Below are 20,148 nucleotides of genomic sequence, written 5' to 3'. Positions count from 1 at the left end.
CAGCAAACACAACAGTCTTCTAGAGTTTACACAGAATGGTGCAAGAAATAATCCTGTGAGCAGAGGATATAAATATATTCAATTTAATATATATTATTATATATTGTATATATAATATATTATATTATTCAAATTATGTTGATTGTTGTAGTTTATAGTTTTTCCTCACGTCTAAAAACACCACTTGATCTTTAAGGGTTTTATCAATAGAAACGTGAGAATCGACTCTAAATCACGTTTTAAAAAAAGTGCTTTAAATCTATAATGCAGTTTGATTAAATTGTCCAGCAGATGGCGCCAGTACACCATTTAAACATACACAATTTCCATCCAGGTGTTTAAGGCGAATTTTTTAAAAGTGATTTCACAAGTAAGAACATTTGTTGTGTTTCAGTTGTTAAATTATTTACATTAACATTATTAACATTTGTTGTGTTTCACCACCAGGTTTACTTTGTTAAATTATTAACAAACATTCTTTTAATGCTTCTGCCATCACGTGATGGAGAAATATAGAGGATAGAGGATATATATATATATATATATATGCCTGTCTAGGAATTCCCCTCCCCCCCCTTCTCGTTTATTAGTGCGCAGAGATGCAGCGTTTTATTCTCATGTCCACTGAACTAAGGTCAGTAACATTTTATCTGCTAAATAATTTGAATTATATCCATGTTCTGAAGTACAGAACGTTTAGTATCAGATGTTTTAATGTTGGTTGGTGTTACATGATTCCAGCTCCCTCCTTATTTAGTGTCTCTGAGTGGAACATGTCCAGGACTTTGTGTGTTTGTATTAAACTGACTCCTATGTCCCAGTTTAACAGTAGTTTAGAGAGCAAAGCAAAACCGCCTCTGATTTGTTTCTTGTTTTGTTCTGTGTTACATACCAGCCTTTGTATTAACTTTAATAACACAAGACCTAACTGTACTAGTTCTGTTCAGACACCGGTGGGGATACAGAATACTGATAGATTTATAGGGACACAAACTTTATTTAAAAGAGAAGTGAATAAACAATAATACAATAAATACTATCAGAACAAATAAACTACTGTATTGGAATGTGACTGCTTTATGATTGACACAGATTTTTATTAATACACGTTTATAATCATGTGGTTAAGGTGTTGATCAACCAATCAGAAGGTTGTGAGTTCTATCCCAGGTCCAGCAAGCTGCCACTGTTGGGCTCCTGAACAAGGCCCTTAAAGATCAGTTGTATAAACATGAGACAATTGTCTCTTTAGACAAGACAATTATATATGTTAATTTGTGAACGATTTGATGTTAAAACATTTTAGAGGGACTGAAAAAAGTCAGAATAGCTCTTGGATTCAGTACTTACACATTGTAGTGTTGGTGTGTGTTTCCTTTAGCTTCATTAATGTATGTAGAGATCACACTGCACGTTATGTATTTAGGTCTAGTTATGTACATTATCACCTCTACAGAGTCGACTCTATGATGCAGCAGGGCTTTATGTTCCAGCCAATTAAATTAGGTTAATTATAATTATATACAAATAATAGGAGGTTAATCAGTGATAGTGTCCCAGGCCCACAACCATCCCTCCGTCACATACTGATACTGATTTCCAGATGTTAAAACCTGGCGATGCTGCATATCGGTGTGTCCCTGAAACAAGCAGCCCATGCTGTTTTACACACAGAGACACACACACACGCTCTCTGTCTCTCTCTCTCTCTCTCTCTCTCTCTCTCACACACACACACACACACACACACACACACACACACACACACTCTCTCTCTCTCTCTCTCTCTCTCTCTCTCACACACACACACACACACCCACCCACTCTCTCTCTCTCTCTCTCTCTCTCTCTCTCTCTCTCTCACACACACACACACACACACACTCACGCACACCCACACGTCACATGATAGACGGTTACGTGTAACATCCTTCTGGTCAGACGCCATCTTTTCAGGCAGTTTCTTAGGCCGTGGACATAATAAGGACAACAATGAGGGTAATTTCGGTAAACGATAACAGAGTAATGGGTTACTTTGTGGATTCTAAACCTGACGAGGAAAACCAAATGAAATGTAAAGTTAAAGAGGAAAAACAAGCTGCGCAGTTTGATTCAGGAGGATAATCTCTCTCCAAGGTAATTAATTATATGTGTTGCTGTTTTTAGAGCAAATAAACATCTAAAAACGTAATTTATTAGCGGGATTGGTTCAAGGCTGCACGTATTGTTATAATACATTGTGGTTATTAATCCAGACAAATGTTTATCCGACAGACCTTAAATATTAAGGGCGCAGCTTTTAGACACACAGCGGTAACCAATTTTATAAATAAAGCTCTTAACTGTAAACGTTATAGACTGAGCTATAGTTGATGAACCTGTAGAGGGCGATCTATTGCCGTTTGACTTGGTTTAAATACAGCAAAGAAGAAGAATGTTAGTTGTAGTTAGTCCTGTAAAATGTGTGTATCTTTTGCTGCGGGTTCCTCCTGAGTAAATTTCCTCATTTTGACCAGATCTGTCTCTCTGAAGTTATTAACACCGGTAAGAAACCACACGCCCCAGTTTCATGTGAGAGAGACAAGCACACGGTAGGGTGTCGAGGATTACAGTAAGTCTAGATTTTGTTTTAAATAAATGTCACGCTACAGGAGGCTGATTTTTAAACTATTGTACATTCCTATTGCTGCTTTAGCAAATTTAGATAGTTTATATTTATACAATTCTTCTTCAAGCAAGCTAATAATACTTAGGCTGCGATGCTAATAGCCTAGCGCCTATTAGCATGGGATGCGATGCTAATAGCCTAGAGCCTTCGATTTCATATCAGGTTTATTAATCAAGTTAAAGGTGACGTGCACGTTGTTTGAGAAATGCTTCAGAAAACTGAGTCGCGCCGACAAACAAAACAAACGTGTAACAAATGAGCAGAAAGGGGCGTGTCTTGTCTATATGCGGCGGAGTGTTCAGTGCACGTGTGACATTAGCAGAAAGGGGCGTGTCTTGTCTATATGCGGCTGAGTGTTCAGTGCACGTGTGACATTAGCATAAAGGGGCGTGTCTTGTCTATATGCGGCTGAGTGTTCAGTGCACATGTGACATTAGCAGAAAGGGGCGTGTCTTGTCTATATGCGGCGGAGTGTTCAGTGCACGTGTGACATTAGCATAAAGGGGCGTGTCTTGTCTATATCCGGCGGAGTGTTCAGTGCACGTGTGACATTAGCATAAAGGGGCGTGTCTTGTCTATATGCGGCGGAGTGTTCAAGTGCACATGTGCGACATTAGCATAAAGGGGCGTGTCTTGTCTATATGCGGCGGAGTGTTCAAGTGCACATGTGTGACATTAGCATAAAGGGGCGTGTCTTGTCTATACGGAGTGTTCAGTCCGCACGTGTCACATTAGCATAAAGCGATTGAAACATTGACATGGTGGATGAAAACGTAAAGCGAAAAAAAAATTGCTTAAGATAAGGAAAGAAGTAGGACGTGTTAATATAGGATCAGCTTTCCAGCTGGAGAGAACTGAAGGTCTTCCGTGTGAAAAGGAGCTAAACCTTTCACGGTACAACACACAGTACTACAAAAACACATTTGTATTAACATAGTATTACTCATTGTGTTCATTTACTGATAAAAAAATACCCTCGGTCAGCTGCCCCAACAGGTTCAGCCGTAATAGTTGCCTGGGTTACTGTATGTGTGGGGGCGGAGCTATCAAACAGGGGTGACACCCATTTGGGTTACGGGCGTGTTTGTTTTGGTGATTTCAAATATCACATATATCCGGAAACACATGTAACAGAGTGCATTATGGGAAATGTAGTTAAATAACAGTCTTAACATCATACACAACAAACATAGAGACGAGTTTATATTTATACAATCTATTGAACTCTTATTCCTCATTGTTAACTTTTCTCTTCCCCAGATTTGTATAATGACGGATATCATCATCATCAACTTGATCTGTCAAGCTATTTTTTCTGGAAAAGGTTACATTTATAAAGTGTCCTCTAACATACCGTCTGCTGTTCTTCAAGACCCGGACTGTGAGAAAGCCTGGTACAGGAAGGTGAGACCACATGAAAACCTTCTGTAAGTTCAGCAGCACTGCAGCAAAGTCCTGAGTAGGACTGACCAATGTGACCAAATAACACTGATCTTGTCATAAATCTTCACAAGTTTATTACTTTATAATCTCTTGAAATATTGAAAGATGGTGCAGATGATTTATATTTACAGATGGTCCAGTAAAGACATATTGCATGATGTATTTATTCATAGTGAGTGAGAAGGGAAACGATGCTGCACTCTCTTAATGAATGAATGCTGTCATTAGGCTCCAGGTGATGGATCGGAGTTGGAGTTTTTGTCAGATGGACAACTTCATGGAAACCAAAGTAAACTGGTTGTTGATGTGAGCAAGAAAAGCATCACAATCACCGAATGCATCGAGCTTCTCCATGATGTGACGTGTCATGGATCGAATCAAAAGGTTTATATTTTTATTTCTGCTTCTATAAGGTTTAAAATTCTGTTTCTTTTAAGAATGATTTAATCATAACTATCTTTATATTTTGCAGTTTCAACACCTTTACCGAGGTATGTAATAATCTCTGTTTGTGTCTGTTCGTGTGTGTGCGCATGTGTGTCTGTGTCTTTGTGTGCGTGCATCTGTGTGTGTGTACACGTGCCTGTGTGTGTGTGCGTCTGTGTCTGCGCGTGTGTGTGTGTGTGTGTGTGTGTGCGCACACGCTCGTGTGCGTGCGTGCATCTGTGTGTGTGTGTGTGTGTGTGTGTCCGTCCACTGTCTGTCTGTGTGTGCATTTTAATCTACATTTAATTTGGGAAAGTGTGTCTGAGCCCAGAACACTATCAGGAAGACTATTCCAGAGTTTAGGAGCTAAATAAGAAAACTCTCTACCGCCTTTAGTGGATTTTAATATACCGTGAACTACCAGAAGTCCTGAGTTTTGTGATCTCAGAGAGCGTGAAGGATTGTAACGTGTTAGAAGAGTAGTTAGATACATGGGAGCTAAACCATTAAGAGCCTTGTACATAAGTAGCAGCAGTTTGTAATCAATTCTAAACTTAACAGGTAGCCAGTGTAGAGATGATAAAATTGGGGTTATATGGTCATACTTTCTTGTCCTAGTGAGAACTCTGGCAGCTGCATTTTGGACTAACTGTAGCCTATTTATTAAAGATGCAGGACAACCACCTAGTAATGCATTACAATAGTCCAGTCTAGAGGTCAGTTTCTAGTCTGGAACTAGTTTCTCATCATCAGATACAGACAGGATGTTCAGATAGGATGAGAAATGTGCAGCGGTCAGAGCAACCTGTAAACCTTTTGTTTTACTGACGTGTTAACTGTGTGTCTTTATGTGCTTTGCTTTTTGTTTTAAAAGTCACTGACATCCCCAACGCTACCAACTCCACCATCACCGCCAACTCCACCAACACCACCATCATCAAACTCATCACCATCGCGATCCCCATCATCATCACCATTATCTTCATCATTGGGATTGGAGTGCTGTTCTGGGAACACAGATCAGGGTAAATCCGCATCACCTTTATAGCTAACTAAGGGAACTTGTAATACTTTACTCTGCTGTCTGATGCTTATGTTAGATGGTTGGTTTTTACTTTATTGACCTACAAAGTGTTCTGAAATTGTAAATTGTTCTGAAATTCCATTTAAAATTCATTTACAAGGCAAAATTTCTTAGACAACCATGTGGGAAGACCTCTGTTTCAGAAAGGTCAAGTAAAGAAAACAACCACGGAGATTAATGAAGCTATTAAAAGTGGGTTTAAGGTCATTAAATAAAGAATAGTGGTGAACCATCATTGGGGGGAAAAATGTGTTCAGAAAAAAATGTGCGCGTGCGTCCATGTGTGAATTTAAAACCTCAGACCAGAGCAGCTTCACTCTCATTGTCTGTACTTCGTTTGGGCATTTCTTTTTTTATTTCAACATGCAAATCCACAATTTCGTAATCCACACTGTTTACTTTTACTCCTCCATTTAGAGATTAATCATTCTTATTTGTGTTTGTTTGTTAGCTCAAACCATGACCATGCTGTGAGTGTTGATCAGAATGGTGATGCTGGGAGGATGTCGATGCTAGATCAGCAAGCATTACCAAGCAACCAAAACAAGTAAGTGCTAAAGCTAAATTACTGCATCCAGTCGTTCTGATCCAACCTTCATGGTGATGGATTAATGACCCAAACCCAAGGATGGAATATGTCAAGAAAGAATTTCCCTGTGCAGTAATGTTTGTGACAAATCAAGACTTCTTAACTTATCTAATAAGTGTAATCTAATAAGTGTGTGTGTGTGTGTGTGTTAGCGGGGATTGTGTTACGGTGAACATGAACGGCTATGAAAATGACGGGATGAAGAAATGTAGATGCTCGAACGACGTTGTTTCAGTGTAAGAGTTTTACTGGTGTTTATATAAATACCTTTAACCTGTATGTAGATAAACACCACTGATAGAAACCAGTATCACTGTATATATTGGAAGTAAATTATTACAGGTATCACTGTCGATTATTGTCATAACTGATTAGTGTCTCTGATCAGACGACTTGTACAGACGATTGTTAGCCAGTTTTTTGTTTTTTTTTAATTTTTGTATTTAATTTGTTCCTTGATAAATGTCTGTTACATAAATTTATGTACATTTTATCTTAGCTTGAAGTTTTACTGAAAACAGTACTGTATTTTTCCTGAACAAAACACTAATGTATCCGTGTCCTTACTGATTCTTACTGTAATGGAGATTAAACTAAAAGAAATTAAATCAAAATAAATAAATTACAAATAGCTGATATTTAAATCACCTTTTAATATATAATAAATATCTATTAAATGTCATTAACTGGATGTAGATAAGAAGTTAGTCATCCATTAAAAATACATTTTGTAGACTTTAATGTTGCACTGTTAATGATATATGTGTGTGTGTGTGTGTGTGTGTGTAGAGTTTAGATGTTTTATCTTGATTTATTGGATTTCTTTACTGTTTTGTCCATCAGGGAGGAGTTTCCAGAGCTTTCTGTCTGTCAGTGAGGATTACAGTTCAGCTTCAGTGCCTCTGCCCTTCCTGCACTTGTCTTTTCTATCACTGCACTTTTATGCTCTTTTCCATGAAGTTCTTTTTTTATTTTATCTTTTTTTCAGATAACAAATAGGTAAAACAATAGATTTCAAGCCAAAAGTGTTTTTAAATGTTTTTATACAAATCTTTTAATAATCTTACAATGCACAACTTTTCAGACTTTGTAGTAATTTTGTGAAGCTCATAATTCTGTTAGAAAACATCACTGATATTAAAAAAGGGTGAAAACTGCATTTTATACAAGTTTTGGTCAAGTAACTACAGTATTTATAAACTGCTCCTTAATCTTGTACTGTTAATTAAAATTTACAGAGCCAAATATCTGTATTCTGTAACTTAAATTATAATTCCTGTTCACTACTAATAGGAATAAGAGATGGTTATAGAGATTATATTGATATTTAAAGAATATTTATTTATTTTGTTAATATTCCTTCACAATATTTTATGCTGGCATTAAGAAATATGTGGATTTATTTATTTATTCATTTACAAATGAAGGAGCATTTTAAATCTCTGAATGTATCATTAACGTGCTGCTGATGTTTTAATCAAACCCAGTAAATAAAATAGAATTTATAATCTGGAAATCTGAATTTCTTTTTAGAATCAATTTCACTGAGTAGTGGTGATGTTTTTAGCACAATTATGATCAGGAATTTTAAGCTTTCATCAAACAGCAAGTGAACATATTTTGCTTCTTTCTTTCCTCTGGCAGGCTGGACTGTGTGTAATGTAATTCTGACCAAACTTTACTCTTGTATTTTTATCATATTTTTAAATAAAAAAACAAACCCATCCTGCTTGATTGTCTTTCTTTTATAGATGTAAGCTGATACTGTGAATGTTTATGAAACGTTTCATGTCCTGGATGAAAGTGCAGTGTTCATCTTCCATAGTGATTGGATTCTGATTGGTCAGGAGGTGTTGATTAATTTTCTGTAACAGCAGCTCTGACAGCAGTGCAGCTACAAAACCCCAATCAGTTTTCTTTTCCCTTTCTAGTTCTGCTAGAACGTTTGTGTTTCTGGATAAATATGATCTGATCTTCATCAAACGCTTCATCTGAAACTCAATACAGAGAACGCAGTTAAACACAAGACACAGAAGAATTACAGTTTTTACATTTGTTTACTGAGCAAAATGATCCAACGTTCAGTATCCTTGTGAACCTCTAAGAGTACAAGTACATTTAAAGCTGATGGTGGTCATGCGTGACTTTTAGAGTCTGTCCCATGTTTCAAGAACAGAAATGTGGGTCCTTGTTATCAATCATTCATTACACAGGTTTAAGAAAGTGCGCTATGATCAAAGGAGACTGATGAAGAGCATTTCTGAAGAGACGCTTTGGCCTCTTGTGCACTGTGAGGCAGGGACAGGGGTAGCCTAGTGGTTAAGGTGTTAATCTACTGATTGGAAAGTTGCAAGTGAAAAATCTTAGATGTTTCATCAGGGACTTTCTAAACGCTGTAAAATCAGTGCTATGTAATAAATGTGTTTTATCTGGTGTTTTTTTTTTTTTTAAATATCAATTTACCCTCAAAATGAGAGCTTTATATCGAAGGACCTGTGTATGTGGTTCTTTGGGCATTCAGTGGATTTGGAAATGTTCTCCATTTTATTTATTCCACCTGTTTAAATATGTATAACAAAATGTATATAGCCTAATAAAAAGTATTGATAAGTATAAATACTAGACTCCATATAGACAAAAAGTATTTTTAAGTAGAATTTACTTTGAAATTTGTATACTTTGAGACTTATAGTATTATTTTATTTTAATACCTTTAATGATATTTATGAAGAGATCTATTACTAATATTAATAAAGAAACAGCAGCATGAGATCATGTTCATGCTGTTCCTAGAAAGTCAGAGTATCTGCGCATCAGCCTGATTTAATTCAGGAGGATAATCTGAAAAAATGTCCAGGTTACTTTTATCTGGATGTTTTAGTTCGCACTAGAAAGAGTAAATATTTGGCATTTTAAGATCTTTAAGAAAGGTTGAACTCCAAATAAATAAATAAAAAGTTTGATTATACTGGTTATACAGACCAGGTTTAAGCCTGAATACTGATCCAAGGTCTCAGTTTAACATTTTAGTTCCTTCCTGATCTCTGGCTTGGGATAGTAGATTAGTATATTAGTAAAACAGTTCACTTACACAATCACAGGCACAAGAAGGTATCCAGTTTAAATCTTTAGATATCCTAAAAACCAGGGTTTTACATGGTCATTGGATTTCCTTTATCCAGAACATACAGAATAGGGAACATTTCATTTTCATAGACTTTATTATGATCTGAGAAACAGACATTCACCAGTATTTATTATAATTAAAACAGACCGCGTTCAATATTTAAACAAAAACACAAGACAATCATATTCTATTCAACGATGTGGCGATGGGCCACTGCCCCTTTGGCGACGGGCCACTTCCCCCTTGGCGATGGGCCACTGCCCCTTTGGCAATGGCGTGTTTGATTTTGACATTGGTGGGAAGGGGCCACTGCCCCTTTGGTGACGGACCACTGCCCCTTTGGTGACGGACCACTGCCCCTTTGGTGACGGACCACTGTGTGGTGGATTTGGTTCGACACTCTGTATTCGATTAAGTTGACTTGTGTGTCGGACTGATGTTCTGTTGATTGCATATGCCTGGCAGTTGCGGAGGTCAGTAAAAGAAAGCACACCAAAAGCACATGTCTCGTGTCGTTCATTAAAATATACATTACAATATACAACACACTGCCCCCTTTGGCGACGGACCACTGCCCCTTTGGCGACGGGCCTGTGTCAAACACACTCCTGGTTCAGCGGCGTCTCACTTAGAGACCGTCTATAAAGCCTACATTTCCGGTTGAAAAGGCACGCTGGTGCGTTTGGCTGCTGCTCCTCTCTCCCGTTTATTTTTAGTAGTTTCTTTTGCTATGAGCCAGTGAAGACAATTTGTGTCTTTTTATTTTATCGTGATGTGGATTCTGCTTTTATCTCTGAACGCTGTTTACTGGACTTTACTGGTTTCAACAACTGTTTCACTTATAATCAATAAGCTGCTTAAAAATCACAGCCCCTCTAATGTTCCAGCTTCAACTCACCTATGTAATATGTTTTTGGAGTTTTTTAGTATTACAAACACAATGTTAAGAGAACTTGAGGGATTGAGTCTTAACAAAGCTATTATCTCTTGGTGAAGTTATTTCCTCACATGGGTTCTCTTACCACTGCTGATGATACACAACTTATCTTCTCTTTCCCACCCTCAGATGCCACAGCTTCTGACCAGATCTCAGCATGTCTGGCAGAAATATCATCATGGATGACTGCTCACCAGTTAAAGCTCAATCCTAGCAAAACTGAACTGCTGTTCATCCCAGGTGACTCATCCCCAGGTCATGATCTTGCTATATCCCTACATAACGATCTGATCTCCCCTTCAGCCACAGCTCACAACCTTGGGGTAAACATGGACAATCAACTGTCCTTTTCCTCTCATGTTGCTAATGTGACTCGCTCATGTCGGTTTCTTCTCTACAACGTTAGAAGGATTCGGACATTTTTGTCCACACAGGCTGCTCAGGTACTTGTTCAGTCTCTTGTCATTTCTAGACTGGATTACCGCAACGCACTGCTGGCAGGTCTGAACGCAATCCGCCCTCTGCAAATGATCCAAAATGCAGCTGCCCCACAGCTGAGTCACTGACTATTTTCAAGCGGCGGTTGAAGACCTACTTATTCAGGAAACACTTCAACTAGCACTTCTTTCCTTATCTTTTGCATTAAAAAAAAAAAAACTTTGACACTTTTTCATTGTAACTCTGAACAAATGTTTTAAACTCATGGTATCTTAAGTATGTAACTTAGTGATCCAGCATTAATGTATTCAATGTTAGAGATTTAAGCACTTATGTACGTCGCTCTGGATAAGGGCGTCTGCCACATGCTGTAAATGTAAATGTCTATTATCACTAAAGCTGAAAGAAAAAGGCTTCAATTTACTAGGCAACATAAAAAACATTGGACTCTAGAGCAGTGGGAAAAGGTCTGATGAATCCAGATTTCCCCCATTCCAGAGTAATAAGTTTATCATCTGGGACGTGAGGCAGATAAATGACCCATCATTGTCTGAGGCCACCTGACTCTAAATATACAGAATGACCGGGCTTTTTTTCTTCCCTGATGCCTCTGAGGCACATTATAAGATATTGTTCACATCTAAGAAAGGTTCACATGAGCATGAGACTTCATTTTCACATCATTTTCATTGACCACCACAAAGTCCAGACTTTAACCCGTCTGAATCTTTGGGACGTTCAGGAGATTTTACGCAGCGGTCATTTTACTTTCATCGTCAGAGAAAGATCTTGGCGAGAAATTATTTCAACTCTGAATGGAAATAAATGTGAAAACTTTGAACATGTGATAATAAAACTATGGCACAGTGAATAGGTGCTGTAATCAAAGCAAAAGACAGTCCAGAAAAACACAACAAATTGTGTGATTATATCAGTATCTCATTTTTTCCCACGCGACCGTGTTCCGGGGCATGGGTGTGTGTGTGTTTGTTTGTTTGTTTGTGTGTGTGTTTCCACGCAACCGTGTTCTGGGGCATGAGTGTGTGTGTGTGTGTGTGTGTGTGTGTGTGGCAGGCACTTATTTGAAGGGATTTCAGGGCAGCGTAACGGATATTGCGTCATCGGGGAGGCGTGGCCTATTTGATAATCTGCAGATGTCAACGATCATGCGCAGTTTGGGAGGAAAGCCGTTTGCATAAATTGCTTCAGATAACGTTACTTGTCCGAGATGGTGGGTGTTTTTTTAAATTATATTTATACTGTTACAACTTAAGATAACCTTTCCGCAGTCGCGAGTGTTTCGTGACCTTCATACTTACAATAAAATATCTGTCCTGATCTCAGGTGTTTCATGTCACATTACATTAACACGCTTATAACTTCAGATACCTGTCCTGATCTCAGGTGTTTCGTGTCACATTACATTAACACGCTTATAACTTCAGATACCTGTCCTGATCTCAGGTGTTTCGTGTCACATTACATTAACACAGTTATAACTTCAGATACCTGTCCTGATCTCAGGTGTTTTGTGTCACATTACATTAACACGCTTATAACTTCAGATACCTGTCCTGATCTCAGGTGTTTCGTGTCACATTACATTAACACAGTTATAACTTCAGACACCTGTCCTGATCTCAGGTGTTTCGTGTCACATTACATTAACACAGTTATAACTTCAGACACCTGTCCTGATCTCAGGTGTTTCGTGTCACATTACATTAACACAGTTATAACTTCAGATACCTGTCCTGATCTCAGGTGTTTCGTGTCACATTATATTAACACAGTTATAACTTCAGATACCTGTCCTGATCTCAGGTGTTTCGTGTCACATTACATTAACACGCTTATAACTTCAGATACCTGTCCTGATCTCAGGTGTTTCGTGTCACATTACATTAACACGCTTATAACTTCAGATACCTGTCCTGATCTCAGGTGTTTCGTGTCACATTACATTAACACAGTTATAACTTCAGACACCTGTCCTGATCTCAGGTGTTTCGTGTCACATTACATTAACACAGTTATAACTTCAGATACCTGTCCTGATCTCAGGTGTTTCGTGTCACATTACATTAACACAGTTATAACTTCAGACACCTGTCCTGATCTCAGGTGTTTCGTGTCACATTACATTAACACAGTTATAACTTCAGACACCTGTCCTGATCTCAGGTGTTTCGTGTCACATTACATTAACACGCTTATAACTTCAGATACCTGTCCTGATCTCAGGTGTTTCGTGTCACATTACATTAACACAGTTATAACTTCAGACACCTGTCCTGATCTCAGGTGTTTCGTGTCACATTACATTAACACAGTTATAACTTCAGATACCTGTCCTGATCTCAGGTGTTTCGTGTCACATTACATTAACACAGTTATAACTTCAGACACCTGTCCTGATCTCAGGTGTTTCGTGTCACATTACATTAACACAGTTATAACTTCAGACACCTGTCCTGATCTCAGGTGTTTCGTGTCACATTATATTAACACAGTTATAACTTCAGATACCTGTCCTGATCTCAGGTGTTTCGTGTCACATTACATTAACACAGTTATAACTTCAGACACCTGTCCTGATCTCAGGTGTTTCGTGTCACATTATATTAACACAGTTATAACTTCAGACACCTGTCCTGATCTCAGGTGTTTCGTGTCACATTACATTAACACAGTTATAACTTCAGACACCTGTCCTGATCTCAGGTGTTTCGTGTCACATTACATTAACACGCTTATAACTTCAGATACCTGTCCTGATCTCAGGTGTTTCGTGTCACATTACATTAACACAGTTATAACTTCAGACACCTGTCCTGATCTCAGGTGTTTCGTGTCACATTACATTAACACAGTTATAACTTCAGATACCTGTCCTGATCTCAGGTGTTTCGTGTCACATTACATTAACACAGTTATAACTTCAGACACCTGTCCTGATCTCAGGTGTTTCGTGTCACATTACATTAACACAGTTATAACTTCAGACACCTGTCCTGATCTCAGGTGTTTCGTGTCACATTATATTAACACAGTTATAACTTCAGATACCTGTCCTGATCTCAGGTGTTTCGTGTCACATTACATTAACACAGTTATAACTTCAGATACCTGTCCTGATCGTTCCATGTTCGCAATATACTATTCAGTTATATGCCCATTTCACTTCAATAAGCTTACTGACTTCACATCAATTCTATCATGAGTTCTATCACACAAGACACATCTGCAGTTTAACCTCAGATTTTATTCATCTTCGTACTTTTCCACAGCCCACTGCTTGTGAAGAAAGCCCTTGCAATTATTCATAGTTTCATACTAAATTTAATTTACACATAAAGAACATAAGTTTGAAGGACTGTTTGCTTCAGGGCTTACAGGATCTTCTATCTCCCAAAGTATCACTTTTCTGAAGAGTGGAATGTCACACTACAGAGAAAGAGACAGATGAATCAGGAGCATAATAAAATGTTTGAGGATTAAATGTGAACAGGAGCACCGTTGTACCTGTCTGAATGTGAATTGCTTTCCTTGAGAAAGGAAGTCTGCATATTTACAGACAAAAACACCACAGTCATTGCCATTCAACTGTTTAGGAATTGCCTAGACACAACAGCAGAACATTTAGTCTTAAAATGACACCTAATTCAGAGAAGACCCATATAATTCATTATATGGTGTCATACAAAAGTTCTAATTCGGGCCGATGGTCCACCTGGAAGCCTCCAAGATGCATCCTTTCTTGACCCTGTGCTCCTTTGTGAGGTACTTTCTGTTAAATAAAACATCTGGATATCTGGATATTCAAAGATGAATGATCAAGCCACAGAATAACAGTTCAATTCAATTCAAGTTTATTTGTATAGCGCTTTTTACAATTGACATTGACTCAAAGCAGCTTTACAGAACATAAACATAGAACAAAGGTTAATATAACAGCAAAAATAAGAAGACACTCACAACAACATGACAGATATCATCATGTCTCTGAGTCATAGCACTGTATGGTCAGGGATTTAAAATCAATTACCTGGTGGTTAGAAGCAATATAGGCAAGTTAAAGACAAACTGAAAATCAAAAATATTGTTTTACACTTTTCAAAAACATAAATATTATACAATGCATTCCAACTTATATATGACTTACAGCCAAAGCCCAGTGCATGCCTAGGTGCAAAGGAACAAAAACAAGATCCAAGGGGAAGAGGTAATGAGTTTTTGTCCAGTTCTTCACTGCTACATGGCCTTCACCACTCTGAAGCTTTGGGTAGAAAAAAGTGCTGTAAGAGAAGACTTTAAGGCTCCCAGCTGATCACTGTTTCTCTTCATTAGCAAGGAAAATAGAAGTTGATAACCTTGAAACGAGAAGAGGGGGAAAAATACTCATTAAGAATGCATGACATTGGTGACATCCAGCATTAGTGCTTTATGGTCAACAATTGTCTGATTACTTGATACTATTCGCATCAAATTGGTTGTTAAATTTGTGTCAATACCCAGCCCTAATGTGCAGTGCAGAATCAATTTATTCATTTTTATACAATTTTTTTTATAAAATATTGAGGACAAACCTTTATTCCCCCATTTTCTTGACAAAAATGTAGTGATGCATTATTCCCAATAAACCAAGGCATATCAAGTAAATAGTCAATTTATGTTTCTAACTTTTACCATGTCATTAAGCCAGCAACCTTCCTTCAGTGTGGCCAAGTCACCCTGTGTAATACACAGTTTGAAGGCTTTGCTGATCACCAGGTTTGGGTCTTGTAGTGCCAGAATATCGTTCACCTCTGATGCCATGTCCTACACATAAACAGAACAGAAAAACTTAATAAACAAGTTAAAATAATCTTGATCTGTGGACAAACCTTATTTACAAAACACATTGTTAACATTTCACCATCATTCATACATATGTGTGTATATACTGTATAAAATTTCATTTCATTTCTCTGACAGCCTGGGTAAGTGCTCACTATGGGACAAATAAGAACATCTGTCACCGGGTCTCATTCACTAAGCAACGCACAAATTTGTGCATGAAAGCTGTGTATAAACATTTTCATGAACAAATCATGTTTCATCATTAACTTTGATTCTTAAATGTATTTTAAATTTACTGGAAAATGTAGGAACTAATAAAAAATTAAATACTCTTGTTAAGTTTAGTAAATATTAAGTAAAATTTAAAAAAAGAGAAACTGCTTTTTATTTCAAACTTTTTTTGTATATCGATCACTTTTAAAAATGTATTCCTGTCTACTTATTATGTAAACTGTATATAAAGCCATACTAATGTAATACTTACCTTTCTACATATCAGACAAAGTTTTGCTGGGCAATCCACATGGAACCTTTTTCTTCTTGTGTATTCATGTTCAGTATGCTGCAGAACAAAAGAAAATAAAACTTAAATTAAATATTTTTTGGGCCAGTTGCTAACATTTATTTGTGAGTGAACAAACAATTTCATATAGCATACAGTGCCCTCCATAAGTATTGGAGCAGTAAAAACAAAATTGCTCTGTTAGCTGTGGTGTCAAGACATTTATAAATATGATTAAAATATTAATAGGAGGAAGAAGTACAGAATGTCACATTTTGTTATTGACTGTTTCAACACAAAATGCTTTACCAACTTTTAAAGTGTCAACCCCCTGCCTAATGTGAGCATAAGTATTGGAACAGTTTAACAACGTAAATGTAAAAGCTAATATTTTATTGTGAATCCCATGCAATCAATTACTGGAGTGAGTCTGTGACCCATAGACATCACCAGACTCTTGGTTTCACACTTTGAAATGCTTTGCCAGGCCTTTAATACAGCTATTTTCAACTGTGCTTGTCTGGGGAGTTTCTGCGTAAAGTCTCCTCTTCAACTGGTGAAATGCTTGTTCAATAGGATTTAAATCTGTAGATTGACTTGGAATGTCCTGAAAAAGATAGAAACCACTGCCAAGCTTCAGCAGCCAACAACGACCAGGTCAGCCGAGAAGATCAACAGCACTTAATGACAGACAAATGAAAAAATATTCTAAAATAACTGTCAGTAAAATCACATAAAACAAGCAACTGTTAAATTGGCTGCATTAAAGCCCAGGAAAAGTGTGACACCAAGAGTCTGGTGACGTCTATGGGTCACAGACTCGCTAATGTGATTGCTTGCAAGGGATTTACAATGAAATATTAGCTTTTACATTTGCTTAAGCCATCCCAATACTTATGCTCACATTAGGCAGAGGGATGAAATTCTGATGAAAAGTGCTGAAAGTGCTGTACTACTTAGTTGGTAAAGCATTTTGTGTTGAAACAGTCAATAATAAAATGTGACATTCTGTATTTCTGCCTCGTATTAATATATGTCTTGACACAACAGGTAACAGAACAATTTTGTCTTTACTGTTCCAATACTTATGAAGGACACTGTATATAAATTCGTTGAATGACTGCAGAAACCCTGTTTCCATGCATTTAAAAAAAAGATTGAATGTTTTATGCTCAAAAGGTACAAATTAGTTATGTAGACAAATATAAACTGAATTTTTTTAGGCACACTAGGCACACTATATATGTTTTTTACAACATTTATATAATGGTTTGGAAGAGGTGTTCATGGTGTACTCAACCATGTACGGTACACCTGTAATCTTTTAAGTGTTTACGTATTCATATTATACTATTTAAGACCAAGTGAGACACCAATTGCTGTGGAGTAGCTCTAGCAGCAATGTTCTTTCGCTAGATGCATACAATTTTTTTTATTACCCACTAGCGTGGCAACAATTACATAGTGTACTTTTAAACATTTTTGTCACTAAAGGGTTACAGTAGTTCACCCAAAAATGAGATTTCTGTCATTTACTCACCCTCTGCATGGAATTCATAACCAGTGTGGTGAACAAAATGTGTAGCGATACATACCAAATCATCTGTTGTGGTTGTCTTCTTGTAGTTCTTTCCGTGCTGACAAGCATATATCACCCTTCTTTTCACAGAGAGTGGGACATGTTCTGAATAGTCTTCTACTTTTCATAGACATTGTGGTGTCACTTTCTGTTTTTTTGTGACTGTCATCAGACCTGTTTTGAGGAAAAATACAATTAAAATTAAAAATGAAAGAAAAACAGAACATTATGGGACAGGCACTGCATGAATAAATAAATGTATTGCTCACTGTCCTCCCGGGGCATTGGGGGGGTCTATCAGGTCTGGTCGACCGTCCTCCAGTGCATGGGGGGGATGGCTTCACGCTACAATCTTCCAGGGCATTGGGGGGCCCTGTGACCCTTTTCTATCAGGTCTGGTTCCGCCCCCTTTGGTCTCTATATTTAAGAAGGCTGCTTAAGTTCTTAGATGAACAGACGAGGAGCGTTATTTCATGTCCATTGAGCTAAGGTCAGTAACACGTTACCTGCTAAATAATAGTTATTAATTAAATCCATGTTTTAAAGTACAGAATGTTTTGTTGTGGGGGGCACGGTGGCTTAGTGGTTAGCACGTTCGCCTCACACCTCCATGGTCGGGGTTCGATTCCCGCTTCCACCTTGTGTGTGTGGAGTTTGCATGTTCTCCCCGTGCCTCGGGGGTTTCCTCCGGGTACTCCGGTTTCCTTCCCCTGGTCCAAAGACATGCATGGTAGGTTGAATGGCATCTCTGGAAAATTGTCCGTAGTGTGTGATTGCGTGAGTGAATGAGTGTGTGTGTGTGTGCCCTGCGATGGGTTGGCACTCCGTCCAGGGTGTATCCTGCCTCGATGCCCAATGATGCCTGAGATAGGCACAGGCTCCCTGTGACCCGAGGTAGTTCGGATAAGTGGTAGAAGATGAATGAATGAATGAATGAATGAATGTTTTGTTGTTAGAGGTTTTAATCTTAAGTGTTTTGGTTTTACGTGATTGTATCTCCCACCTTATTTACCCTGTCTCTGTGTGACACAGCTAGGGCTGGTGTGTTTTAGTGAAATTGATTACGCGACCGTTTTCCGGGTTATGGGTGGGGGGTCACGCGACCGTTTTCCGGGGAATTTGAGGGAAGGGGTGTCACGCCACCGTTTTCCGGGGCATTTGGGGGGGGTGTCACGCGACCATCTTCCGGGGAATTTGAGGGAAGGGGTGTCACGCGACCGTTTTCCGGGGCATTTGGGGGGGTGTCACGCGACCGTCTTAATGCCATAATGCCAGGTCAATATGAATGCACATCCCTCAGTAAATAATATCCATCAAGGATCAAGTATTGCTCTCATGCATACTATAAAACACAGTGATACGGTCTGGCAAGCCATTTTAACTTTTATACATTCACATGATATGGATTTTTGATATCAAGAATTCAGTTTTCAATACTTAAAATGTAAATATTAAGAGTGTGATTTCTAGTAGTAACCATATTTTTGATATCATTAATTACATTGTACACTAGTAGAAATGTCATTTCTGATATCTGCTATTGCATATTTACTAGGAGCAAACTTTTTTTTAAAGGAGGGATGTTTGTAGTGGGAGCAGTGGGGTGTCAAGTGTGAATGTGTGGCAAATGGTTTACATGGCTCACGGGTCAGGTAGGAGGGCCCCTTAGCAGAATTTTGCTTAGGGCCCCGGGGAGGTCAGGATCGGCATTTAGAATGTTCCATGACATTGTTTGTCAGTCGCTCATTAGACAGAATAACGTCAACATTTTTTTATTTTATTTAAAAAAATATGACATTTTCTCAAAATGTAACCTGCCCCTTTTCCCTGTTTATATCTGAGCTGTCAGTAGGTGTGATTAGTGGTGTGTTATTTAATAATATTTACCTGCACTTTAAACATGTTAGTATAATTGTATTGCATTTCAAGAAGAAGTGGTAGAAGTGTTACAATGTGGAATTAGTTTTTTACTAATAACACTTATCACTCTAACATAAATTGTTGATGATTGTAAAGTCTTTTGTAGACATTTGACACTGAACAATGCAAATCTAAAATAATCTGCTGATTACTTATGATTAATTTATGTGTTCTGTGAAAGATTTAGAGCTGAAGTGACATTCAGAGGTTTTATTGTCATATCCACAGTGGTTTAGACCATACAGTGAAATTTTTACTTTGCATGTCTCCCTTTACACAAAAAAATGTAGAAAAGAAATATGAAAATATAATTATTTAAATATGAACACTAGATTCTAATCTGTAATCTATCATTGTGTGCACTGTGCAAAAAGAAATTTGCCGTCATTCCAATAGTTTACTTTATTGTATCATGATAGACACATGATCCATATCAATAAAAAATGTGTTCGATAAAACCTTCGATATTTTTTATTCTTTGTCGGAAGAAAACAGAGGTTGAGAAGCAATTGATTTGCATTAACAAAGGCACTCGCTCACTGGAAAACTAGCAACGCTAGACACGCTAACAGCCAATCATGTAACAGTATCAT

At 37.8% G+C, this 20,148-nt stretch overlaps 2 protein-coding genes and 1 long non-coding RNA gene across 5 annotated transcripts in view; 2 read left to right on the top strand and 1 right to left on the bottom strand.

Annotated features, from left to right (window-relative positions):
• The window catches only part of LOC132842610 (uncharacterized), a 104,579-nt gene that overhangs the window by 16,627 nt on the left and 67,804 nt on the right, over positions 1-20,148 (top strand). The gene's annotated exons all lie outside the window — the stretch shown is intronic.
• LOC132842611 (uncharacterized) lies at positions 1,929-7,934 on the top strand. 3 transcript variants are annotated; one of them, XM_060865379.1, is made up of 8 exons: positions 1,929-2,136; positions 3,929-4,072; positions 4,340-4,495; positions 4,584-4,602; positions 5,412-5,562; positions 6,073-6,168; positions 6,363-6,446; positions 7,054-7,934. In XM_060865379.1, exons 2-8 carry the CDS (start codon positions 3,938-3,940, stop codon positions 7,085-7,087), a joined length of 675 nt encoding a protein of 224 aa, XP_060721362.1. In that variant the 5' UTR covers positions 1,929-2,136; positions 3,929-3,937; the 3' UTR covers positions 7,088-7,934. The 3 variants fall into 3 exon arrangements, with proteins under 3 accessions (XP_060721362.1, XP_060721364.1, XP_060721363.1); XM_060865380.1 differs by lacking the exon at positions 1,929-2,136 and adding an exon at positions 2,546-2,611; XM_060865381.1 differs by lacking the exon at positions 6,363-6,446.
• LOC132842162 (uncharacterized) lies at positions 15,404-17,861 on the bottom strand. The gene is made up of 3 exons (XR_009647995.1): positions 17,652-17,861; positions 16,039-16,116; positions 15,404-15,533 (listed from the first exon to the last, which is right to left on the bottom strand). It is a non-coding gene; the product is annotated as an uncharacterized LOC132842162 (long non-coding RNA).

This window comes from Tachysurus vachellii, chromosome 3 (assembly GCF_030014155.1).
Source record: "Tachysurus vachellii isolate PV-2020 chromosome 3, HZAU_Pvac_v1, whole genome shotgun sequence".
Lineage (NCBI taxonomy): Eukaryota > Metazoa > Chordata > Actinopteri > Siluriformes > Bagridae > Tachysurus > Tachysurus vachellii.
The sequence above is the reverse complement of the archived record's forward strand: the minus strand, read 5'-3'. Positions and strand labels throughout refer to the sequence as shown.

Excerpts from the sequence above, each read along its gene's own strand:
- LOC132842611 (XM_060865379.1), top strand. The coding sequence starts at position 3,938 with ATGACGGATATCATCATCATCAACTTGATCTGTCAAGCTATTTTTTCT. Across the intron at positions 5,563-6,072 it reads TTCTGGGAACACAGATCAGG|CTCAAACCATGACCATGCTG; the intron begins GTAAATCCGCAT and ends TTTGTTTGTTAG. Across the intron at positions 6,169-6,362 it reads TTACCAAGCAACCAAAACAA|CGGGGATTGTGTTACGGTGA; the intron begins GTAAGTGCTAAA and ends TGTGTGTGTTAG.